This window comes from Onychostruthus taczanowskii, unplaced genomic scaffold (genome assembly GCF_017590055.1).
Source record: "Onychostruthus taczanowskii isolate IOZ18803 unplaced genomic scaffold, ASM1759005v1 scaffold67, whole genome shotgun sequence".
Taxonomy (NCBI): domain Eukaryota; kingdom Metazoa; phylum Chordata; class Aves; order Passeriformes; family Passeridae; genus Onychostruthus; species Onychostruthus taczanowskii.
Window position 1 is genome coordinate 3,500,872 of NW_024504455.1, and position 22,716 is coordinate 3,523,587.

The window sequence follows — 22,716 nt, forward strand, 5'->3', positions numbered from 1 at the left end:
GGCAAAAGTGCAGGGCAGGGACTAATCCTTTTGGAATGCAGCCATTACCACTAAATAAGTATTAATTGCTGCATTCCAAGGGGATTAGCACAGTTGAACCCAATTATAGCAAATCGAAGCTGCACTGTAAGGCACTACAGTGCATTGAGATGCAGTGAAGCAGTGTAGGACTGTCAGTCTCTAACATTTTATCAATAAAAATTGTGGGCTTATACACTATAAACAGCAGACCATTTCTTTTCAGTGTCTTAGTCTGAGTGGCATGCCTGGCTGGAAGCTACAGCTTGCTCACCAGTGAAAATTGTTGTTTTTTTTACCACCCATTATCTTTGTGTGAACATCTCAGAAACGTTTTTAATACTTGTTGAGTTAATTATGGCACTGCAAGCATCACTCCCTGCTGGACCAGGGGCAAGGCTCTGCAGTCTGTCTGGATTCTCACATCTCTGAAGTCGGCCAGCTCCTCCATCAGGTGATGTAGGAATTAATTTTGCCTGCAAGTGTTAACTGTATCAAATAGGCTTAGGAGAGCTCCTGATAACCGACCTGTTCTCAATCCCAGCAGTCTGCAGTGATGATTACAGGCATATCTCTGTGGTAGCAATGCAGGAGCCAGAGGGCAGTGTGTAGTTATATATATTTTTTTAATCCTCAGCTTGACTGTGGTGTGGGTTTGTTTTTTTTGTTTTTTTTTTTTTTTTTTTTTAGTTTTCATTTATTTCCTGTAAAACTGCAAACCCTGCTGCTTTTTTTTTTTTTTTTTATAGTACAGTCAAAGCATAACCAGTAAGCGTGAAAAGGGAATGCTTCTGGGAATGAATCAGCCCCTTGCATTAGAGCTGTTCCAGGATTTTTTGTGTCCAGAGAAAGGATGGCATATGGATGCACAGAACCAGTTGAATGTATGCCTTGACTACTTTATGAAAGACCTTATCCTTACAGATAATGAGCTGCACCTTAACCAGCATTAAACACACTGAGTTGTACTTGGGGACCACTTCAGTTCCCTGACCCATTCTGTTTCAGGAACCACAGATCAAATATTGCAGTCTTCCCAGTGCAGGTAATTCTTGAAAATGTACTTCCCTCCACCCATATGTTTAGATGAAGAGTCAAGTTTAGCTGAGAGCTTTTCTTAACACAGCAGGAAGGGTTTTATATTTCCGCTGTGGCCTTGTCTGTATTGAGAAAAATTGCTGCTGGTTCAGCTGAACGAGGGTTGGCATTCATTTCTAGTCCAGGGTTAACAAAGTCCTTACAATCTGACTGAAGTGAGTAAACTGAAACATCAGTATGGTTTAAACTGTTGGTGAAAGTGCACTTGCAACATTGGCCAATGCACAATGTGGGCAGGAGGTGCTGAAGTTTTTACAGTGCTGTGTAGCTCCTGGAGATGCAAAGACTAGAAAGGCTGAAAAGAGGGTGACACTCTAAGCAAACCATTCCTCATGGTAGAATTGCAAGCCTTATGAACACTGAAAAACTTTTTCCTAGAGAGGAGACCACTTCCTCTTTATCTTTTCCTCTACTGCTTGTCTGCATGTGATTTGCATCTCTCCCACACCACGCTTGTTGTGAGAATAATCCATAATACAAGCATAAGTGTTCTTCTGTATACTTTGATTATATTTGGATAATGATAAGCTTGCCTTAGTTCAAAAGCTGAGGGATGGGGAGGTGGGAATTTCTAGGGGCACTGTCATGCAAAGCCTTTTTCCAACACTACCCACTCTTCCAAGTGAAGTCCATATACTCAATTTCTCTGACCTTTCCCTATCTAGACATCAAAACACACTGGCCCAACTGCTGCTCTCCCAGTGTGCCTACTGTTGCTATTAATCTCTCTTTCTTACACAGCTCTTCATTTCTTTTCCTTACCTTTGGCCTCAGCTCTTTATTCAAAGTGATAATTTGCTGGCTTTCTGCCGGAGGGAGAAGCTATGATCAATAACAGGAGGAGACAGAGGTCAGTGGAATAGTGATGAGCAGTGCCATCTGCTTCTCTGGAAACACCGTTACCCAAAAATATCAATAACTAGGATGATATTTCAGCTTTTGGATAAGGCATCAGTGAGATTGAGGCAGCCAGCAGTGAGAGCAGGGGTCTTTTTTCTGCTCACTAATTCCTTGTTTCAGCCAATCTTCTGTCACACAGAGATGTGGACAGAAAGGGCTTTATTCAGCTTGCACTGGAATATAGAACATGTAGCTGAGCACAGCCATTTCTGGGGCTAATGACACCTCGTTCAGGCTCAGTGCATGGCAGCTCTCCTGGGCTGTGCTCTGCTTTCTGCCTGGTGGTGTCAGAGCCCATCTCCAGCCTTTTCTTGGCGCTTTTGGGGTAAAGAGCCACAAAGAAAACCCTCCCCAGGGCTGGGAGAGAGCAGAGACTCAGCAGCACTGCCTGGATATCACTGAAGGTATGCTGCACTATTACACCTGGTGCTAGACTAGTACTAGTGTCTAGTACATTTGGTATTGACTGGCACAATATATAATTATTCAGTTAAAGGAAAAGACAGTTTTTTCCATGTATTAGCCTTTGTTACTCCAGACAGCAAGGTGAAGAATTTCTTTCAAGAACTTCAGTTTACTTTGCCTTCAAAAGCCATACTTTTTGTGTGCACAGGAACTCTCATCCCACCATACTTTAGGGAAATTTTTATCACGTTTCTGAACCTCCTGGGGATGCACATTTCTGTTTCTTTTCTAATAATTAGAGACAGGAGAAAAAAAAATTTGCATTGAGATGCTTGTACTTCCAGCCTAAGCTCTGATCCTCAAGTGCATTATTAGTATTATTGTTGTAAACATTAAACATTCAGTGATCTGTTGAGCCAGATGAATTTTGATGGGAGTGAGGCTGAGCTTTAAGCCCTTAGGTTTATTTAAGCTACATTTTCAAGCTTTTCTAGTTCACATTTGTCTAATATGAACTTTCTTTTATTAATTAAAAAGTGAAAATTTTTATTTGCCTGCATTCAAAAAGAGCACAATAATGTCAGATTTCTTACAAAGCGGGAGTTAGAAATGAGATTTATATCATTATGAGTTTAGACAGCTATATTGTTCAAAAGTGACTATAACTTACAGTTTTAAATTTCTATTTATGCCCTGTGCTGCACACTGGGAATAGCTGCATAAACCCCTTTTTGAAGTCAGGTCAAATTTGATACCAGAAACAGAGACCAGCAGCCGCCGGGTGGGGATGATCTAGGAACCATCAGACAAAGTGGAAAAAAAACCCCAACTCACTGAAAACCATCTTGCCGAGAGGAAAAGGATGAATAACAAAGGAAACCCCAAACATCAATACCAAGAAGGCAAACCCCAGCCCTCACTCAGAGCCTGTGAAGGCAGAGGAAGCCGGCAGGTGGACTCCGAAAGCCCTCATAGGAGACGAGCCTCTTCCTGTGGCGGCCACACACCAGCACAGCCCGTGGAGGAGCCGCCTCTTCTTCTTCTCCTTCTTCTCTCCCATCCCCAGGACTGTCTGGCCCTGCAAGATGAAGTGGAGGAGGATCGCCATCCTTGCCAGCCTGCAGGCCCAGCTCCCAGCCACAGGTAAAGGCGGGCTTTGGGTTTGTGAGGGGTTCCCGTAAAGCTCTTTTGAGGAAAGGGTGCGGCGTTTCTGTGGTGGATTCACCACCATTTTGGTGGCAGAGCGTGTCTGTGTGAGCACCTCAGCCATGTCTGCTCCCTGTGAAGGAGGAGACGGACCTGCTGTGTTGAACTGGCCTGGAATAAAGAGCCCCTCTGGAAGGATGGGATGAGGGGCCCTTCTCCTGCTGGAGCGACGCCACAGCTGAACAGTAACTAAACAAAGCTCTGAGGCCTCACCTGGGCCACTTTCCCTGCGATTCCAAAGGGGAGCTTTGAGGCAGTGATGGAAAAGTTATCACTTGAAGTAAGCTGCATGGGAGAGACTTCTCATGGCGTTGGGCTGCGGGTTTGTGGCCCACAGCGGAGTCAGCAGGCGGGAAATGGGGCACAGGTGGTGACAAAAAGGCAGAGCCCTTCCCCTCACGTCCCTGCCTTCTGCTCCTCTCCACCAGACCCAGCACAAAATGAAGCCGTTTCTTCCTTTGTGTTATTTATTTGTGTGGTGCCCAGTCCTGGGCACCGAGCAGAGCAGCTTTGGTGTGTACAGATCTTCCGAAGTCACGTTAAGTTTGAGAAGGAGGAACTTACTTTTTAGGAGCATAGTAGATCAAAAGGGCAACAAAATTTACATCTGGAAAAGGCCTCAGGCAAGGTCTGAATATGCCATAGGCCACGTTTGAGCATGCATTAGAGCCAAATCCTCTGGAAGATTTCCTCCCCTCCATGTATATCCTGGCTGTAGTTAAACCCAGCCTCCTCAAGAGCTTGGGTGACTGCCACAGACATTTTTGTTGGGAAGTTTTCTGGGGATGAGAGGAGAGTTTTGCGGCTGCTTTCTAATGCTGTGGAACCAGTCCTGGTGATTTGTGAGGTTTTTCTTTCAGGAGGATTTTGAGGGAGGTTTTATGCTCTGTGGCAGGCCATGATTTGTGTTTGTCCTCCCTTCAAACGCTGGGGCCTCTGTCCCTTTCTGATACCCAAAAATGTTCCTGTACTTTAGTATACTTCTCATATTTTGTGCCTTGCTCTCTATCCATGGATGCATGTAAAGCTGCAACAGTATGGATGTTACTTTAGGTCAAAATCCATCTGCAAAACCGTCTTTTTACATTTCTTCCCTTTTAACCTGTCACACGATGTCTGTAGTTCAGGCTCCTATTTGTGCATTTTCAGCAGAAAACTTTGAAAAATATGTGATGCAGCTTGCAGACGTCTCTGGTGCAAAGCTCTTGGGGTATTCACATTCACAAAGAGTAAATGGTTCAAGTTTTGAACTGGATACTGTACTCACTGATTTGGAGGTGGCTGCCTGTGGATTTCAGGGGAAGTATTTTTGAGTGGATACCTGTAATAATTTGAAGTATAACAGCATTTATCCAAAGAGTGCAGGTAAAATAGAAGAAATATCAATCAAAACTTGTGGGATTGTTGCCACTTTATGGATACAGAATAGACAAAACCGAAAATGTAAGATCTGTCATGAATTTAGTTCAACGATGAGACCAAGCAGAGCTGTGAGCAGAAAGATTTTGTTGCCTGGAGTGTTTTTGAGCTTTCTCAGAGTTCACTTCTAGAAGGACTTCTAGGGAAATGAACTTTTAATTTTTTCATGAAACAAGCTCAGACAGATTCAGTACAGGTTCAGTAAGCTGCATACCTCCTCACAGTGAGTTAATTCCACTTCACTATAAAGTGTTTGTGCTTATTCTTTAAAAGGGCAGCTGAAATATGCCACCAAGATTAGCACTGAGGAACTTGCAAAGCTTTTCGTTTTGATCTTTGAGTTCTGAAGTAAATATATCAGGCATGAGGAAAAAATATTTTAAAGTAATTATAGAGATGAGCCATGAATTGTGATGCAGACTTGGAATTTATTGACACCAGACCACAAATTTCAGAATGCTCAAATTTGGCCTTTGAGCAATTACAGAGGGAAGGCATCTCACATTTTCAAATACACATTTATATATGTACAGGTTTAATTTTCTTTATTTTCCCTCTTCAAAGGCACAGAAGAGTACATCTGGAAATCTAGCTGAGGTCCTCCTATAACCCCTCTGTTAAAAAGTCCATGAAAAGTAATACTTTTAATTCTGAGCAGATGACTTTGTTAGTCATGTTGTTTGTTGAGACAAGAATATTAGAAGACTTGTACCTGAATACCACCACTAAAGTGGCAAAAGCCTTCATGGCTTTTGTTCTGAAGTATGACAGGTTTTGATAGCAATAAAATAGTCCTGTGAGCAATACTGTAGAGTTGCCCCCCTATTTTTTTTAAAGGCTGACGAGATGATGATTTGATTTATACAAACACACGCCACATGCGTACATATAAATGTATATGCAAGAATTTAAGAACAGCCCTCCCCTGTTCTACGCATCTTTACAGAGCCACTTTTCTCAGAATTGTCTGCTAAATGGAACTGGACAGTGCCCTGTTTTTAGCTAACTCTGTGGAAACTACAGCAGTGTTGGTCTTAGCAGATGTTACTTGCACACTCATTTCCACACTGTTTTTCTGCTCTGCATATCTCTATCTCTGGCCCATTGGGTTGCCATGATGCCATCAGCCTTTTTTTAGTCAGTTCAGGTAATAGGTCTTAGCATTAATTCTTTTCTTTCCTCTCATCAGATGATTTAGCTGCTCTGCAAATGACAAGATTTGTAAACCAGGAGTTGTTTGCAAGTATATTCAGATATTTTTGATACCATCCCCGTGTCCTTATGCGCTGTCAAGTTCTCCAAGCTGCGTTCTTGTTACACCTAGGGGGAAAAAATTTAAAGGCTTAATTTTACATGTTTTATTTCTTTTATTTCTCCTGCCTGTTCACAATGATTCATTAATAATTCATGGAAAAAACCCTATGAACTGGCAGCATGGAACAAAATGTAGGCAATGTAGCCTTTCTTTGTAAAGGGACATTTGTTGAGCCCTTGCAGTGCTGTGTTCAATTCTATAATGCTTGTTACAGAGTAAGTGCTTTCTAGCTTAACCCTTCCAAGCAGAATTCCTAATCAGTGAAGCAACAAATTAATGATCACATTCCTTTTGGTTTTTTTATGTGCACTAGATGGGAAGAATATACAAAATACAGAAGGCCATCTGCAAAATATATTTATATTTTTCCTCTGTGTGTCCTTCTTAAGTAAGACCACGTGGATAAAAAGCCAAAGGGGAGTTAAAAAAGGAGGTTCACTAGCAGCTTAAGGGGACAAGAATTTGATGTGTAAATGAACACTCATATGAGGAATGTTTTTGACAACCATTTTCTGTTGTTCACACAGACTTTGAATGGTGACTACCATGAGAAGTAAATTTTATTTTTTTTCCCTTGCATTTCCTTCCATTAGGAAATATAGGTTATTTTCTAACTATTTCCAAATTCTAACCAAATTCCCTTTCAAAAATAAAGAAAAAATACCTTTTTTTTTGCACAATTGCAGACAGCCATCGACTCCTCCTCCCCTTTTCCAACTAATCATCTGAGTGTCTATATTGTATGTAGACATTTATGATGCATCAGTTATTCTAGCAAAAAATAGAGGATATTTTTAGGTGGCATGAATGGAAGATGCAAGTTCTTAAAAATACTTAAAATGTGTATTCTGCTAAAGGTATTTACTTTCTCCGTGTGCGTGTTAAACTCGTAAGCATGTTGTTGACTTTTCACTCTTCTGCTGTCTTTGGTCAACAGATAAATTTAAGTTTCACAGCTGATTTTTTGTAGTGTTAAGAGAACAATTTATGCTGTTCTAGAGTCTGTGAGAAGATGAAATTTTGCAGATTTTTCTGATTTGTGATGTTATCGAAGGTAATATTTTGAGACTGGGACTGAATTTTTTTTCTTAATTAACTTAAGCTCTGGTCCTTTAAGTATATAGTATTTTTAGCTTTTAAAGTATGACAGTCCAAAGCAGGTTTTTTTTTTTCAGAAAAGCAATGAAAACATTTATCCCCACTCTGTCCTTTGATTTATAACTTCAAATATAACAGATAAAATGTGCAGGCAAATGAAAATCTTGGTTTGCAGTTCTTCGATCCATTCACCCAAATGCACAAGCCTTGGAAAACAGCAAAATGCTTGTGTTCAACCCCAAACAGTGGGTACATCCATCTTTGTGGAAGTTAGCCTTTTTTCAGTCCTTTGCCAATATAACTATGAAAAATAGAAGTAGAAACCAACTAGTTTCTCAGCCTCAGAGGTCACAAGCACTGGTGTGTGCAAGTTCTGCTTAAGTCATAGAAGCCACCTCAATTTTTGAGCCATGTAGATTGGAAATATTTAGCATCTTACAAGTTCCCTAGGAATAAACCATCAGCCTTTGGAAGCCCATTGTGTATTTTGTTCTCAATCCTTTGTTATATATCTGTTAAGTCTTACAAGAGCAGCCGCTCTGGAGTTTTCCCTTGTTCTGTGCTTTTGGTATATGGCAGTATGTTAAACATGTGCTTGTGGAGCCTGATGAAATGCTTGTGCTATCTGGCCTGTTTCTTTTGTGAGATCTATCTGTAGTGAAAACTCCACCTTTTATCCTGACTCTTTCTGAGTAGCAAACCATTCTTTTCTGTTTGTTGTCTTTTTTTAAGTGAAGGAGAATCCATAATGATGGCACAACTCTCTGAAAACTCAGATAATGCGGAGGTGAAATATATACTGAATTAGAAGTCAAAGGAAGTTGACAGGGGGAAAAAATTGGAAAATTTTCAACAAATGATAGAATAAACAGCAGCAGAACACACTGAATAAGGCTAGAGGGTGGCCAGTTGTCAATACCTGTGGGCTGTTTTGTTTTGCTTGGTTTTCTTATGAAATCTCACAGTATATGATTTATCTACAATTCAAGCTGCTGTCTTAGGTGAAAATCTTAACTTTCACCACAAATAAACTTTTCTAGTTTCCTGGTAACGTTTTCTGGCTTGCAAGCTAACATTGAAATGCAAGTCTGCATGGCTCCAGAAAAAATAAAAGAGAAAACTAGCTATAGAATTGTCTTTTTTTTTTTTTTTTAAGGCAATTGCTATTTTTTGGGGCGGTGATAACATGCTGCAATGCTCATGGCTGCAAACATTAAAAATAGTTTCCTCATCAAAAAGAAAAGCACATGAAACGTTTTGACCCAGAGAACACTTAGAGAAGCTTTCCTAATACCCCTCCAAGTTTGTATAATAAAAATGTGTTAATAATTTTATTATTTAAATCAGAGTAATGGTCTGAAACACTTTTCTAATAGGATAAGGTGCAATACCCAGAAATTAATGAGGGAGTACTAATTTGGGTGGTGTTTTACTTCAAGTAAGTGTATGCTGGCCATTGAATAATGACTAATCTAGCTAAAAATCCCTTTTCCTGGTTGTTCATCCAAATTGCATAGTGAATTTCTTCCAGGGAAGAGCATGGGTGTTTTGCATTCATTTCCCTTAGAGTGTTGCTGTCGTCTGCGTGACAGCCAAACGCGAAATAAACAGAGCCAAATATTTATAAAAACGCTTCCCAGATATTTAACGCATCAGCGTGTGTTGTAAATTCATTCCCATTCCCCGTGGTGTGCATCTCCTCACAAAGCAAACTGAGGCTTGGGGGAAACAGAACAGAAAAATCTCCAGGTGCTGACCACTGGATGGGTGGGAGCAAATCGAGGCTTGTTGTGTGAGCGTGTGGATTTTGGAGCAGGACTCAAAGTAATGAGGTACTTTGTTTTCAAAACATTTATTTTGAATTAGTTAATATATACATTCAGCTCAAACGAAAATTGAACATCCAGTATTTTACTTCTGAGCAGATCAGTCTAAAGAAAGAGTTTGGTATAGTCTGACAATGTCACTTTTTAAATACTCTCAGCAAACTCAGCTTCCTAATGGTGGATATTGTACATGCCTAGATATCAAATACTCATTTTGTCACCCAGAAATAGCTGAAAATTTAAATTGCTGCTTAAAAAAAAAAGAACATTGGATTCTCTGGGAGCTGGGATCTTGCAGCTCACAATTAATACAGCAGAATTTTAAACCTTTGCAAAGAAAAATTGTGGTGTGTATCGTATTATATTGAGACATAAAATTAAATTGCTACAACATTTGGTCATTTCTTCAGTTGTATATCAACAAGCTTCAGTCAGGGAACCCCACATCAAGTCTTTGGGAGCAGAAATTATTTCTGGTTTTATCCACTCTATGTTGTTGCCATTCTTGTAGTTTTCCATCCAGCCATGTGAAGCCAGCTCCAGGAAAGAAAGTGTTACTGGAGTTTGGAGTCCTCTCCCTCTCCCTCTCTCTCTCATGGACCTTTTTCTCTCCATGATGCAGATTTGCACAATGTCATCACTTTGGGCTTTAATGTAAGTAAAGTCATTTCAGCAGCACTTTGTGCACGCGTGCAGGTGCATTTCTGGAGATGGCAAAAATAGAATAAGTCTTACAAGTTGGATTAATAATCATCCTCTAAGGGAAGGATGATGGGATACAGACAGAGATGAATACTATATTGTTGGTATCTAGTAAAAAAATATCTACCTAAAGACAGTTTCTAAGAAGCAAACAAATAATTATTGTGAATTACTACAAGAACGGTTGCTCTGTTCAAAAAATGTCATCCATGTAGCAAATTAGTATCTTTGGATAGTTTTTGGAAGAATGCTGTTTAAATTCTATGTATTTCTTTCTAACAGCTTGCTGCTGATGTTCAGGATTCATTTGTTGTTTTATGTTATTTTATGATTTGTTGCCTAGAGGTAAAATACCTGAGTTAGTGTCCAGAAGGGAACTCATTCTGAAGGTCTAAGTCATTATAAGCTAGAAACTCTTAAGGAAATTTGTAATAAAAATATTTTCAAGAAAAGTATAGGGAGGCAGTGCTGTATGAAGTAATGCAAGTGTACTTTTTTGATTTTTTGGTTACGACTTTTAATTTTCATATTTCTTGGAAATGAAAAAAACTTCTTGCTATTAATATTGGTTCAGCACTTAATAGTCTGTTGGAATTTGAAGAGATATAAATGCAATGCAACCAAAGTAACCCATGTGATAATTAACTGGAGGCTTACAGTAGGGAAGGATTTTTTCCTGCTTATTTATCAGTCACATCTTCATTATTAAGGGGCTTCTGGTTCTTTCAGTTTCTTTCAGGACATGTAAATTCTCTGCCTAAATTTTTTTGAGGAGTTTCTCTGATGAGTGATGTAGAAAAACGAAATATTTGCAGGTGGTAATCTCAAAGAGAATTAGTGAAAACAAATGAGAAAACCTTTCAGAGAAGGGAAGGGGAATCACTCCACCCCATCACTTGTTGCCTAATTTTTAGCTTCTTGAAACTACTGATCTTTTAAATGTAAAGCTGAGCATTCATGTGTTATGAGCATAACTATAGCCAGCAAGCCAGAGAAGATAGACAAGGTTAACCCATGTGGATTTCAAGCAGAAGGTCAAACACCATTTCAATACTTTAAAAAATGAGCTTCTAATATATGCCAGAAAGGCTTTCTAAAATTTACCCTCTCAGAATACACATCTAAAAAGGAAAGAAAAAAAAATCTCTAAATCTCTTGGACAAAATTAATTTTAATTATGCTTTCAGTAGGACCCATTCTCATTTTCCTTGGGGCAGGGAGGTGGTGGAAGCCTTGCCTGCCCACACCCCGTGTTCTAGATAAGCAGAGTGGTGCAGGGAGTGCAGATTCCCATGGCACAGAGCTGCACCCTGCTCCATCTGGGTCAGGCACAGATGGGTGGCTGTTCACTGCTGATGAGCCATAAAATGCCTTTATCTGAAAGCCCAAACCATCCCCAATTTTGGCAGATGGCCCCTGTTTTCTGCATCAGGCTCAGTACAGTTTGCTGACAATCCATATTTCTTTTTCTCCAGAAAATTATTCCTCATTTTATTGGAAATAGCACAACATTGTTGGTTTTGGGTTTGGTTTTTTTTTTTTTTTTTTTAATAAATACAGCAAGTTTGCAAGAGAGAGTAATGTTTTTGAGCCTCTCTTGATGTGATCTAAAGTTTTGATGAAGAATGTTTGTAACTTCAGAATTATCATCTGCTCCGAAAAGTTTGGAAAGAACTAAGAATCTTCAAGAGTTTTGTTTTTCTTTTTCCAAAGTGGTTTACCTAAAACATAATGACATATTCAATGTTGTGCCAAGTGGGGTCATTAGTTGATTTTTTTTAAATTTCCAAAATGTTATCCATTCTGATCACATCTCCAAGTGTTTTTCCTTGACTCAAACATTTTAAAACCCCAAAATTTTCACAAAATTACTTATTTCTAGAAGAAGCAGCTTTAATTTTTCTTGTTTCAAATTGTCTGTTAAATGTCAGGTGTCTCTAGTATTAATGTGAACTAGGGAGAAGTATTATTTTCCCTCTCCTATTCATGCAACTAAAGTAATCTCCTTTTTCCTAATAACTCAGATGTTATTTCACTACTTGACTCAATCCCCAGCTGCACTACAATGCATTTGTTGCTGCTCTTAGCTATGCCTCTCCTGATGGAAAAGCAGCACTGCTTATTTTCAGGCTAGAGACAATTTTTTTCTTCTTTTTATAACTTTCTTAAAGAAGTTACAGATATGAACCTTCAGCCCTATCTTGTGGTAACATCTTTTCCAAAGTGTTTTTCTCTGATTTTATCTTTCTCAGCTGCAAAGTAGCTAACAAGTTTGCCCCCTTTCTCTCTTGCTCTTCCTTTTACATCCTGAGCCAAATGTTTATTTGTTAGACATAATGATCGTAGTAGAACAAATATCAGGTTTAAAGGACAGCTTAAAGGGAAGCAATTTCTGCAAAACTTCAAAATACCTTAACACTTCCCCCCTCCCCCTCTATTTTCCATTAGGTTAATCAGAACCCTTCCAAAATATTTCTGTGAGACACCAAAAAGTCAGTGAGCAATTTGTGTTCTGCATTGAGAAGAGGGAAATGCAGATTCAGGTCTTTATTCTGAATTATTTGGAGCAGGAGCTTGAATGGGGCTCCCAATGCTGAGCCATTTGAGAGACTCTTGCTGATTTTGGTGAGAAATTCTAACGGAGTCCAGAAAAATTCCTTAGTTAATTGGTCATCAGAGTTTGCTCCTGATGAACTTGACAAACCTACTAAAAAAAATCTCAACCTCAGCTGTAGAATTTTACAGAATCAGTTTAATTCTTTGCAGTCAATTAATGGGGTATGTGTCTCTAAGAGTTTCCCCATCCACCCTGGCAAAAATTGTTGCGCTCTCTTTAGTGGCATCTCTATTCCAGCACAGCCAGGATCACTGAGCAGGTTTCGGTGTGAGAGACTCTGTAAAATGGTGCACAGAGGTGGGGCTGTTCCCTCATGCCTGGGTATATAAAAATATCATTATTATGAGGTATTATAATATATGATTATGTATGGATGGTTCTGCCACTGCTGAAACCACATGAAATGATACAGGACTGAAAGATTTAGAAGGTGGCTAGCAAATCTTAAAGATATGCAGGGATCTGAGGGATTCAGCAACACGAAATTTGATCAGCAGAGGCAGTCTGAGAAAGCCCAGCACACGCGCTGACCTTTCCTGAACAGAAGGATTATCTGGAGGGCTTCAGGTATTTAAAAGGATCTGGCAAGCAGTATCACCTCTAGATGTGCTGTGACTGTAATGTGGGGATGGTAATTCATTTCTGTCAAACTTTCCCCTCCTAATTAGTTCGTGTCAGTGTTTTATTAAGTGCCACTTATTTAAGCATAGCTAATTTAGAACTAATGTGGCTATCTTGCTTAGGCAGCTGCCCAATGGTGTTAGCAGGAGTTTTACTTCAGACAAACTGCTTGGGCATCTACCCAGCTGCTCAGCCAGACTTTTGCAGCTCACACAAAGATCTGTGCTGAAGGAAAGGAGCTGTTATCAGATAGTTGGAAACCAATTTGGTGATGTTTTTGTGAGCTGCTGCCACCTCTATAAATACTGCAGTATATGCCAACCACTTGGAAAGGAGAAAGTTTCTCATACTGTGCCTTTGGCTTCAGGGGTGTCTTCACCTCTTTTGAAGATTTAGGGTCATGCTATAATAAAAACAGGATAGTGTTCAGCCTCATACACAGTTAGAAGGTATCTTATGAACAAGGAAATGAGTGCTTATAAGTAGTTATATTATCTAGCACTTATTTCTCAATTTGCATGTATAAATGATTATACCAAGCAGTTTTAATGAGATCTGCAGTTAAAAAAGGTATAATTCCTAAAGCAGTTTTGTTTTGAGGTTTTCATCTTTAACTCCTCATTATCTTCTTTTGTTGCGGTTCTGATTATTTTGAAAGTATCTTCTGGTGCTTTTTAATCCATCTGATTAGGAAGATAGCTATTAAGATACTAAGAAAAATCGATATGAATGAAATGTAACATTTTTAAACTGGGCAGTTTGAACTTTGGAATCTTTTTTTGAAGGATTTGTAGATAATTCTGGCAATTACAATCATCCCCAATGGTCTTTCTCCCCTTAATGAAACAGTGCTGGTTTTTAGATAAAGCAAGAAAATAGAAAAATGGAATTGCAGGTTTTGTACTTTCAGTTGTGGTTGATGATTTACTCTGCAACCTTTAGAAATCCACTGGAATGTGTGTAGGCTTTCCAATAAACTGGAACTGGATCAATAAATTCCAGCTCAATCAAAATGGGCCACAGTTTGGCTTTTTTTGTTAACTGTGCATTACTTACCTGGTTGACAATACACAAAGAACACTTAGTGTTAACACATGTGGTCCTGAAGACTATATGGTACTTTAGAATTTGATTAACCAACACAGAGGTTTATTTGCCTATTTCATGATGGTGTTTTGAAAGCTGAGATCTATCAAACATCCTTTGGATCCTCCAGAGCAATGTGCTATATATACAGGAAATTAAATGAGAAAATTATATATAGGAAATTTAAACAGTGACATGTACTTCTTACAAGGATATCGTTTAGTTGCCTTGGGAAACAACTTTTTCCCTTCCCACTCTTTAAAAATCCTCTGTAATTCAAAACTCAATTGAACTGATGAGAGTAAAAAGTAAAGATTAAGAAAGTAAAGATTAGTTATGGGCGTGCTGTTAGTCTTCCTCAAGTGGGGATCGAGAGGAAAAAACGTCTGTGTGTTATTTCACAGATACAAAGAAGCTGGAGCTCTTTAGGAAATGTGCTTGAGAGCTGAAGAACATTTATTGCTCTCCACACCACGCATGCATCTGTCACAGCTCTTAGCGTGATGGTGTTTGTGTTTAGCCTGGTTGGCAACCAAGTGTTGTTGTTTAGAGACAACCTTTCTGGGATCACAAAAGTACAAAACCAATTGTTCTAGCTACCTACTGCTTACTCCTGCAGGAGTATCTGTGCTAGGGCCTGATGATTGTAATGTCTAAATATCTCATTTAGGCTAATTAAAATGTGATACTTCGGATGGGAGTAGTTCTTGCTGCTCTTGCAGCGGATGTTGAAGCTCGGCTCTCAGCCGTCTGCCTGCCTCCCCCTGCATGCTGCTTTCCTCCCAGGGAGCCCCTGGCTGCCGAGGATTTGCCCTATGCATTAACTATTAACCAGGCATCAAGGCAAGGCCCTCCTTTGGGGATTGGCCGCAGTTTATTTGCTCAGAGTGTGGAGAGCTCTGTTGCCTCAGGCACCGAACAGAGCAACTTGGTCTTGAACTCGCTGGTCTGGGGCTGCTGAGGAGGGAAGTCGCCTGAGGGGAGCTGTATTTCAGCAGTGCTCCTGTTCTGCCTGCTTTGGCTTATCCAGGCTAATACCTGTAACGGGGCTGGGAAAACGCTCCGCACCTGGCATTTCCCTATTTTCTGTGTCATGAGTGTGAACGGAAAGCTACTTCAGGTTTGTTTTTTTTTTTTCCCCAAGCCTTTCAGTCTTGGGGTTTTGAGGTGAGAAGGAAAAGTGTGAAATATTTGGTGATGGAGCCCTTTAGCCAAGTGGCACTTTGAATGGAGTTTACATATAATGAGTCAAAACATTGCTTCTTCAGCATCTGTATGTAGCATGTAAAAGAACATCCACTTGAGTATTCATGCAGGGGATGATGATTGCTGCCTAAAATACACTGAGGAAGAGAAGATTAAATGAAAATGAGAATATGTGTTATTAAAAAAAACCTATAAACTGATTGCTGAATTACTTCAGGAGGGCTAGAAGAAGGATTCACCCTATCCAAATAGCTTTGGCATAGGGCAAAGGGGGTAAGATCTCAAATCCTTACTTGGGAACCGTGGGCTGAGTTTATGGAATGGACTTTTTCAAGTTGGCTGTAGGAGGCGAAGTTTGCCAGGGAGACCTTCCTCAGTCCTATTTTTTTGTGATTTATGCATTTGAAAGGTGCATAAGAGGAGCAATGTTCGATCAATCCCATTACAGACATATTTATGTTAATTTAATGGCTAAGTTCACGTGTCCTCTTTGGTGTATCAGCATGAAAATGTGTTCCATGTCTGTTATCAAAACCACTTTTAAATGGTAGATTGCATGAGGATCAAAGATGATCTTTAGCGTTTGTGTACGGCAGCGTACAGACATATTAAAATTACAAAATCTATTGATCACCTTTCATCTTTTATCAGATAAACAGCAGTTTTCTGTGAGTGAAGTTCTACTGTTAGATACATGCAGTCCAAGGTGGAAGGAATAATGTTTTCTCAGCAGGTGCCAGGAATAATGGAATATTTCTTTTTTTTAAGCTTAGCATTACTGTTTCAAAGGCAGTAAGGGCTATAGCTGCTGGAAGCTCCTCTGTTTTTCTCCTACTTCTTCCCCTTTTACTACCTGGATTTTGTGTTTTGTAATCAGATGTGGGTATGTCTTCCTAGTTATTTACCTCCCCACCATCTGAGATTTATTATCATTTCTGTAATAGTAAATGGTTTGAAAAATGCAAACAGAAGTTGGGAAATCCAGAAATGTGAATTCATTAATATATTTTTAACTTTCATTCTGTTTGTCTTTCTCTGACCATACTACATGTATATCCCTGGATCTTCTCCTACACACAGTTCCTGTATAAGAAAAAAAAGTCTCTGTGTGTGTGCCTGTCATCTTTTAGAATTACATTATTGGAACTTTAGGGCTGGCAAATTTCCTGTCTTTAAAATACTGAATTTGTTGAATGACAGGAGTAACACCTTTGATAGTATTTGAGAGATGTATAACCTCCCTGCTGCAGGAAAGATTTGGTTAAAACTCCTGCTGCTTCAAGAGAATTTAAAACTGTGAGTGGAGAAAGGAGTAGTACAGATCCTTTTAATGAAATTGTGAGACACAAGTTGTTTTTTTTCCCCCCTGTGTAATACTTTCATATAGAGGGTCTCTGAACTGTCAGCAGTGCGAGAAGAGCAATGGTTGTTGCAACTAAGTTTAAAGAAAGGGCTTTTCAGCTGTCTTCTTGCTTGGGTTATTTAAACAATGATGGATATGAATATGTTTAATTCCTGAATTTTTGTTGCTGATGACCTTCTTAGCCAGCTTACAGGTATAAACATAATGCAGTTCTGTGACATGCAAGTTCTAAAATTTACATCAAGCCCCAGTTTTCTGAATAACAGGTCTGAATTTTCTGGCATGGTAGTAACTGCCTGTGCAGTTACCATTAAATACAGACAGCTTGCCTGTTGAACTCGAAATTTAAGAAATAACATAATGTTTTATTTAGATTCTTCTTCAATCAAATGTCTGAGTTCATGACAGGAGATACCTAGAGAGCTGATCATAGCCATGGCAGTTCTGTCAGCTCCAGAGAGGTGTTGATGGCTTGTTCTCTTAGGGGAGAAATAAGTCAAGAGAGCAAACCATTAAACCATACATCTAGGTGGCTGTGTGTATGAGAGTGAGACATTCTGGAGAGCAAGGAGCAAACAAGTCTAAGTGTCTGCACCCTCTCATCAGGGAAGAGTAGGGGTGATGCTCTGCTATCAGATACATACACCATTGCTATTCTTTTTTGGTCAGAGAGGCCTGCTCATGCTGTTTATCCCAAGGTGTAGGTCATTGTTGTGGTCATGTTCCTTCTTCTCCAAGAGAGCCACTGCTGGTGGGTGGGGTGTGCAGACTCATGGAAGGACAGAGGCCTCAGTGCCCTGTTCAATATGTGAGATGTCACCTCCGTGCCCAGCATTGTGCATCAAAAAGTAGCTTTGTGAGTGCTGAAGGTAGTCTAGGTTGGCTACACCAGACTTGTGGCCCTTTTCAGCTCCTCAGCAGGAATCAGTGTTGCAGTATGAATGGAACGTCTTTTAAAAGCCTTGTCACAAATGGACTCTTGTGAAAGCAGACAGAGAGAAGCCATGGTGCAAATTAGTCAAGCTATGCTAAAATTAGCTTCTTGATAGTTGACATTAGTGAGTCTAACACATTTTGGTTTTGCAAGGCAGACAGGACTGTGATTTGTGTCTTTACCTCATCCCTGAATTATGTGATAGCCTTTGGTTTAGGCTGGGCTGTAACGTGATTTGGGAATGTGGCTTGGCACCACCAACGCTGCAGAATAAATGATGTTCCCAGCATGTCTGAGCAATTATCTGATGAGTACCTTAGCCTCCTGCACTGAAGACTATTTTTAATCTTTTAATGAATCAGCACTTGCTACTCATCTCATTGCTTTCATTAATCTAAGGATTCCTTAGGAATTGGAAATACTTCATAACCCGTAATAGGTCCTCACCTTCTTCTCCTGAAGTAGTATGATCTTGTAATTTCTATTCTAATGGGGTAAATCAAAGTGCAAAATGGTTAATTGTTTTTCAGAAAGTCTCTGTCAAAGTCAGCAACAGAACTCCCAATTGCTTTATCCATTAAATAACCATATTTAATCTTTCCATGCCTGGAATTCATGATGAACTAATAGAATGGAAAACCAGACAGAGCAGGAAAGAAACTTTTTATGTAAAAGTATATCTCAGGAGCTTCGCTCATGAGCTTTCAGCTAAAGCAAGGGGAAGTTGTTTCATGTTGCTGATTTGCACAAAAACTGCTATATAAGTAGAAACTCATATTAAGATAAGAAAAGTATCTCCACAGAAGCTGTTGCAGCAAGAATGAAAAGGAATGGGAGAGAAATGCATTGCTGAAGCATGTAGTAGGTGAGTTGTAAGATACTCTGCATACCTTTACAGCCCCCAAATTGAAAGAAATTTTTAAATCATCAACCAAAGCCAACCTGATTGACAGCACTTAGATATGTCTAAGTGTCATGTCCAGCATGGAAAAGCCCAGACATAGCAGTATGACACAGAATATTATTAAAATCCATTTGGTGACTCATAACAGGATGCTGGGAATGCTGAAATTTTACTAAAGAGTAGAGTCCAAAAGGACATGTGCAAAGAAGATAAGGAGTAAATGAGATACATCAGTGAGGATTTAGGTTAAGATAGAAAGGGCACTGGAAAAGAGTTACCTGATATTTTCAAGTGGTACTCTCTATGATACTATCCTTGTTACTGGGAATGCTAAAGATGTGCTGAAAACTGCAAGGCATCAGGATTTAGCTTAAGCAACCATCTGTTGGATGGAAACAGTGAAGCTGGCTTTACCTTGGAGGAGCTGGACATCAACAGCTGACATTTGAAGGGAATGAAGATGAAAATAACCTCCAGAAAACTGCCATGGATGTGTTGTTCTGTAGTGAACTGACAGAAGAGTGTTATGGCCAGGAGGGAAATCTTGCTATGAGTCTATTTTTCTCTTGAAAAGGCAATACTGCAACTGCTGCATTAAATTAGAGGCTTCAGTGGAAAAAGTGCGTCCATCAACCTTCTTGATTTGTTTCTTATTTCTAGCAACATGTAAATAGAGAAATACTTTGTTTGCAAGCAAAATACACATGGAAAGCAGGAATAAAACCTTGTGTTCTCAGGGGATTGCTGTGAGACTGGATTGTGTGTCTGCATCAACCCAGATGTCTGTCCTAGGATTACTGCTGGGTAGCCAACCCTCAGGTGGGCTGCTACTGATCTTAGCAGAGCAGCAGGATGATGAGCATTTGACTGCCTCAAAACGCTGGCATCTGTAAATGGAAAGCCTTCTAAATTTAAAACAGCAGGGGTTTTCCAAGGTGTTGAAAAGGAATGGGGAGAGTAGGTGGCAGAGGAGCCATCATAAATTTTCTTCAGATACAGAGGCTGAAAATGTTTTGAATTCTTCCCCTTCGGGCTGGCCTTAAGCTGAGGGCCAGAATCAGAGGGGCTTTCAGGAAAGCCACGTGTGGGTGTAGAAAACGAAAGCATGGTAAGGCTACCGTCTTCAAATGAATACAGAGAATAAGTTCAATAATGTCACGGGGTCTGAGGTTGTGATATTCATTTTCCTCTTGTACAGGAAAACCACGGTGCCTCTCACAGCGCTGGTTGTCACTTGATGCTGGCACATGCCTTTCCCATTTGTGGTCCTTTTGGATCCAGGACTGTCTCTCATCTGCCACACGAATGTCAAATGGCCATTGCCTGTTTCTGTGCCTCTACCCCTTTGTTACTTGTTCACTTGGGTTCTGGTTGTGTTGCACCTCATAGTGTATTAATTAATGCACTAATTGAAGCTAGGGTTAACCAGAAACACAAGTCTTTGCAGGGCTGAGGCACTTGCAGTCTTTTGAGGACAGCTGCTGTATTTAAGCAGGTGCGTGTGTAACACCATAAACAGTATCATCTAAAACTGCAATGATTGATGGCTGGGCCTCAAGACTATTTAATGATTTACAATGGCAATCAGCTCTTGCTGTTATCGTTTTATGGGCACTGAACATTCATCAATGAGAAATACAACCCTTACAGCAAAGGAGCTTGCTGTTGGGAGTTTCACATGGAGGTCAACTGGATGGCTGAGTACCTCTGTCAAAAGCCTCTGGGTAATTTAAACTAAGAGAGCCTTGTGGGTTTGGTTTGGGTTTTTTGTTCAAAATTTTCCATCAGTCTCCGGAGACAGTGCTGATTTCTCACAAGAGCATCTTAGAGGCTGCATCTTTTCCACTGCTGACTTGTTTAGGGTCAGAGAGCTGCTTCAACACTGAGATCATGACTCCTTTTGTTTTCAATGTTTTTGCGCTCTGCTTCTGAAATGCGCAAGTGCCGGGCTGCTTTCCCCTCAACTCAGCAGAAAACTCAGCTAGCACTGCTGATCTCTGTGACAGAGCAATGGGTGACAAACTGCCTTGTCATTTCAATCAAAGCCACCCACACTTGTCATTAGGTTTATCCAGGGTTAAACTGTTCATTACGTGCCAGCCCGGCTGCCAGGGGTGGCTGTTTTTCTTCATCTCGTGTCATAACTGTTGTAGGTCGGAGGCGGGGATGGAGGCACCTGCTGGCTCAAGTGACAGCTTTATTCTGGGAGCTGCAGACTCAGCTGAAAGAGAAAACAAATGGGGACACGAATTAGTAGGCCTGCAGTTCACAGGGATAATGTGTTTTGTCAAATTAAGAGTTTGTTTAAATGAAATTATACAGCAGTTCTCATCTCCTTCTGCTTCCTGTACACCCTAATTTTGGACTTGTCTGGAGATTTTGGTTTTCTGTATTCCTTTTGTATCCTTCTCTCACAAGAAACTGCTTTTTAGTGTTGCTGGGGTTTTTTGTTGGTTTTTTTTTTTTTTTTATTTTTGTGAAACTGCTTTTTAGTGTTGCTGGGGTTTTTTGTTGGTTTTTTTTTTTTTTTTATTTTTGTTACTATTTCTTGATGTCTTAATTGGAATATATTCAACAAGATTTGTTACAAATTCTTATTCCAGGTTTTTGGTTAAAAAAAGCAAATACATAAGAAGAGATGATGTGGACTCAGCTAGTGTAACCTATTTCACACTGCGACAGTATAACACCAAATACATTTTGTTTTTGTCATCATATGTCTCTGGATGATAAAGCTACTTTTCTTCATCTTGGTTCTGTAGCGTTAGGGCAATACTTTTCAGTGCCTTATCTCTCGGAAGTGGCAATACTGCCTGGAGTCTGACACTGGCAGCCTTTGCCTGCCACTTACTATTGCTAAGTGGAAATAAAGAGTATTTTTAAATTTTTCATTATGTACTGTGCTGTTATTTGTAAAAAGCCAAGCTGGACTCCTGGGAGACAGCTACTCCCTGAATAGCTGAGGGAAAATAGAATAAATAGATTTAGATTTATTTTTGTCCCAAACACTGGAAAGAAAATATCTGTGTTTGAGTTATTTTGAGTAAATATTCTATGATAGATTTTTTTATATGATAACATTTACAGGTGCATTAAAAATTTGATTTAATTTTCATAGTATGTTCAAGTACTGGGAATAGTGCATGTGTATTTTTTTTATAACTTAAACTACCTAAATTCTGGCAATACTACCACTACTCATTGCTACTGGATAACTTTAAGTGACCCAAATATCCTAAGCAATTTCAGTAACTCAGGTTTTAAACCAGTACAATCTATTACAGCCTGTTTTCTTATATCCTCCTGGTTTAATCAGGTTTAATCTGGTTTAAATGATAAATAAACATATAAGATAAATATATATAATTATGTGTTAGATCTATTTTGTTATTTTTAATACAGCATTGATATATAAAATACCTCAATATGCTGCATGCTAAAAATAAGTGTATTCTAATAATGCTGAGGCTTTCCAAGAGAATATACAGCTTGTGTCTCAAAGTTGGGCTCTGGGGCAAGATTTTATTATTGTGCCATTAAAATAAGGAGCTTTTTTCATACAGAAAAGCAACATCAGTCATCTGACCTGCAGCAAAATTTCTCTCTGCTGGCCAAAATGCTGCAAAAGTAGACTGGGATAGTTTTTAGGAACTTCCTAAATTTTAGTCAAGTACCTGATTTGTTCAGGTTTATAAGGCAGAGCAGGAGAATCTTTTGGCCTGACACCTTGAGGGACATGGACCTAGACCTTCCATCAGGGATGGATAAGTGGGACCTCAGCACTTGCACAGAGCCAGGCCCTCTGTTGTTACCTGGGATTCTGTGGCTGCACACGGTTTGAGTTTGGTTGGAATTTTTTCCTGGGTGATTTAAAATTGGAGCTGTGGGATGCATGTGGAGCTGGGAGAAAGGGTAAGATTAAAAGGAGAGGAGGAGAGAACGAGGCAAATGTTCTGTCAGGGTTAGGCTTCTTGCAGAGACAGCCAAGGTCAGAACAA

General features: G+C 39.7%; 1 protein-coding gene across 1 annotated transcript in view; it reads left to right on the plus strand.

Moving 5' to 3' along the window:
• The first annotated feature begins 3,456 nt into the window (after positions 1 to 3,456).
• CD247 (CD247 molecule) overlaps positions 3,457 to 22,716 on the plus strand; it is a 47,533-nt gene continuing 28,273 nt past the window's right edge. The window contains exon 1 of the mRNA XM_041420875.1: positions 3,457 to 3,564. Coding sequence (XP_041276809.1) covers positions 3,507 to 3,564 — 58 coding nt within the window. The 5' untranslated portion in view covers positions 3,457 to 3,506. The remainder of the gene's footprint in view (positions 3,565 to 22,716) is intronic.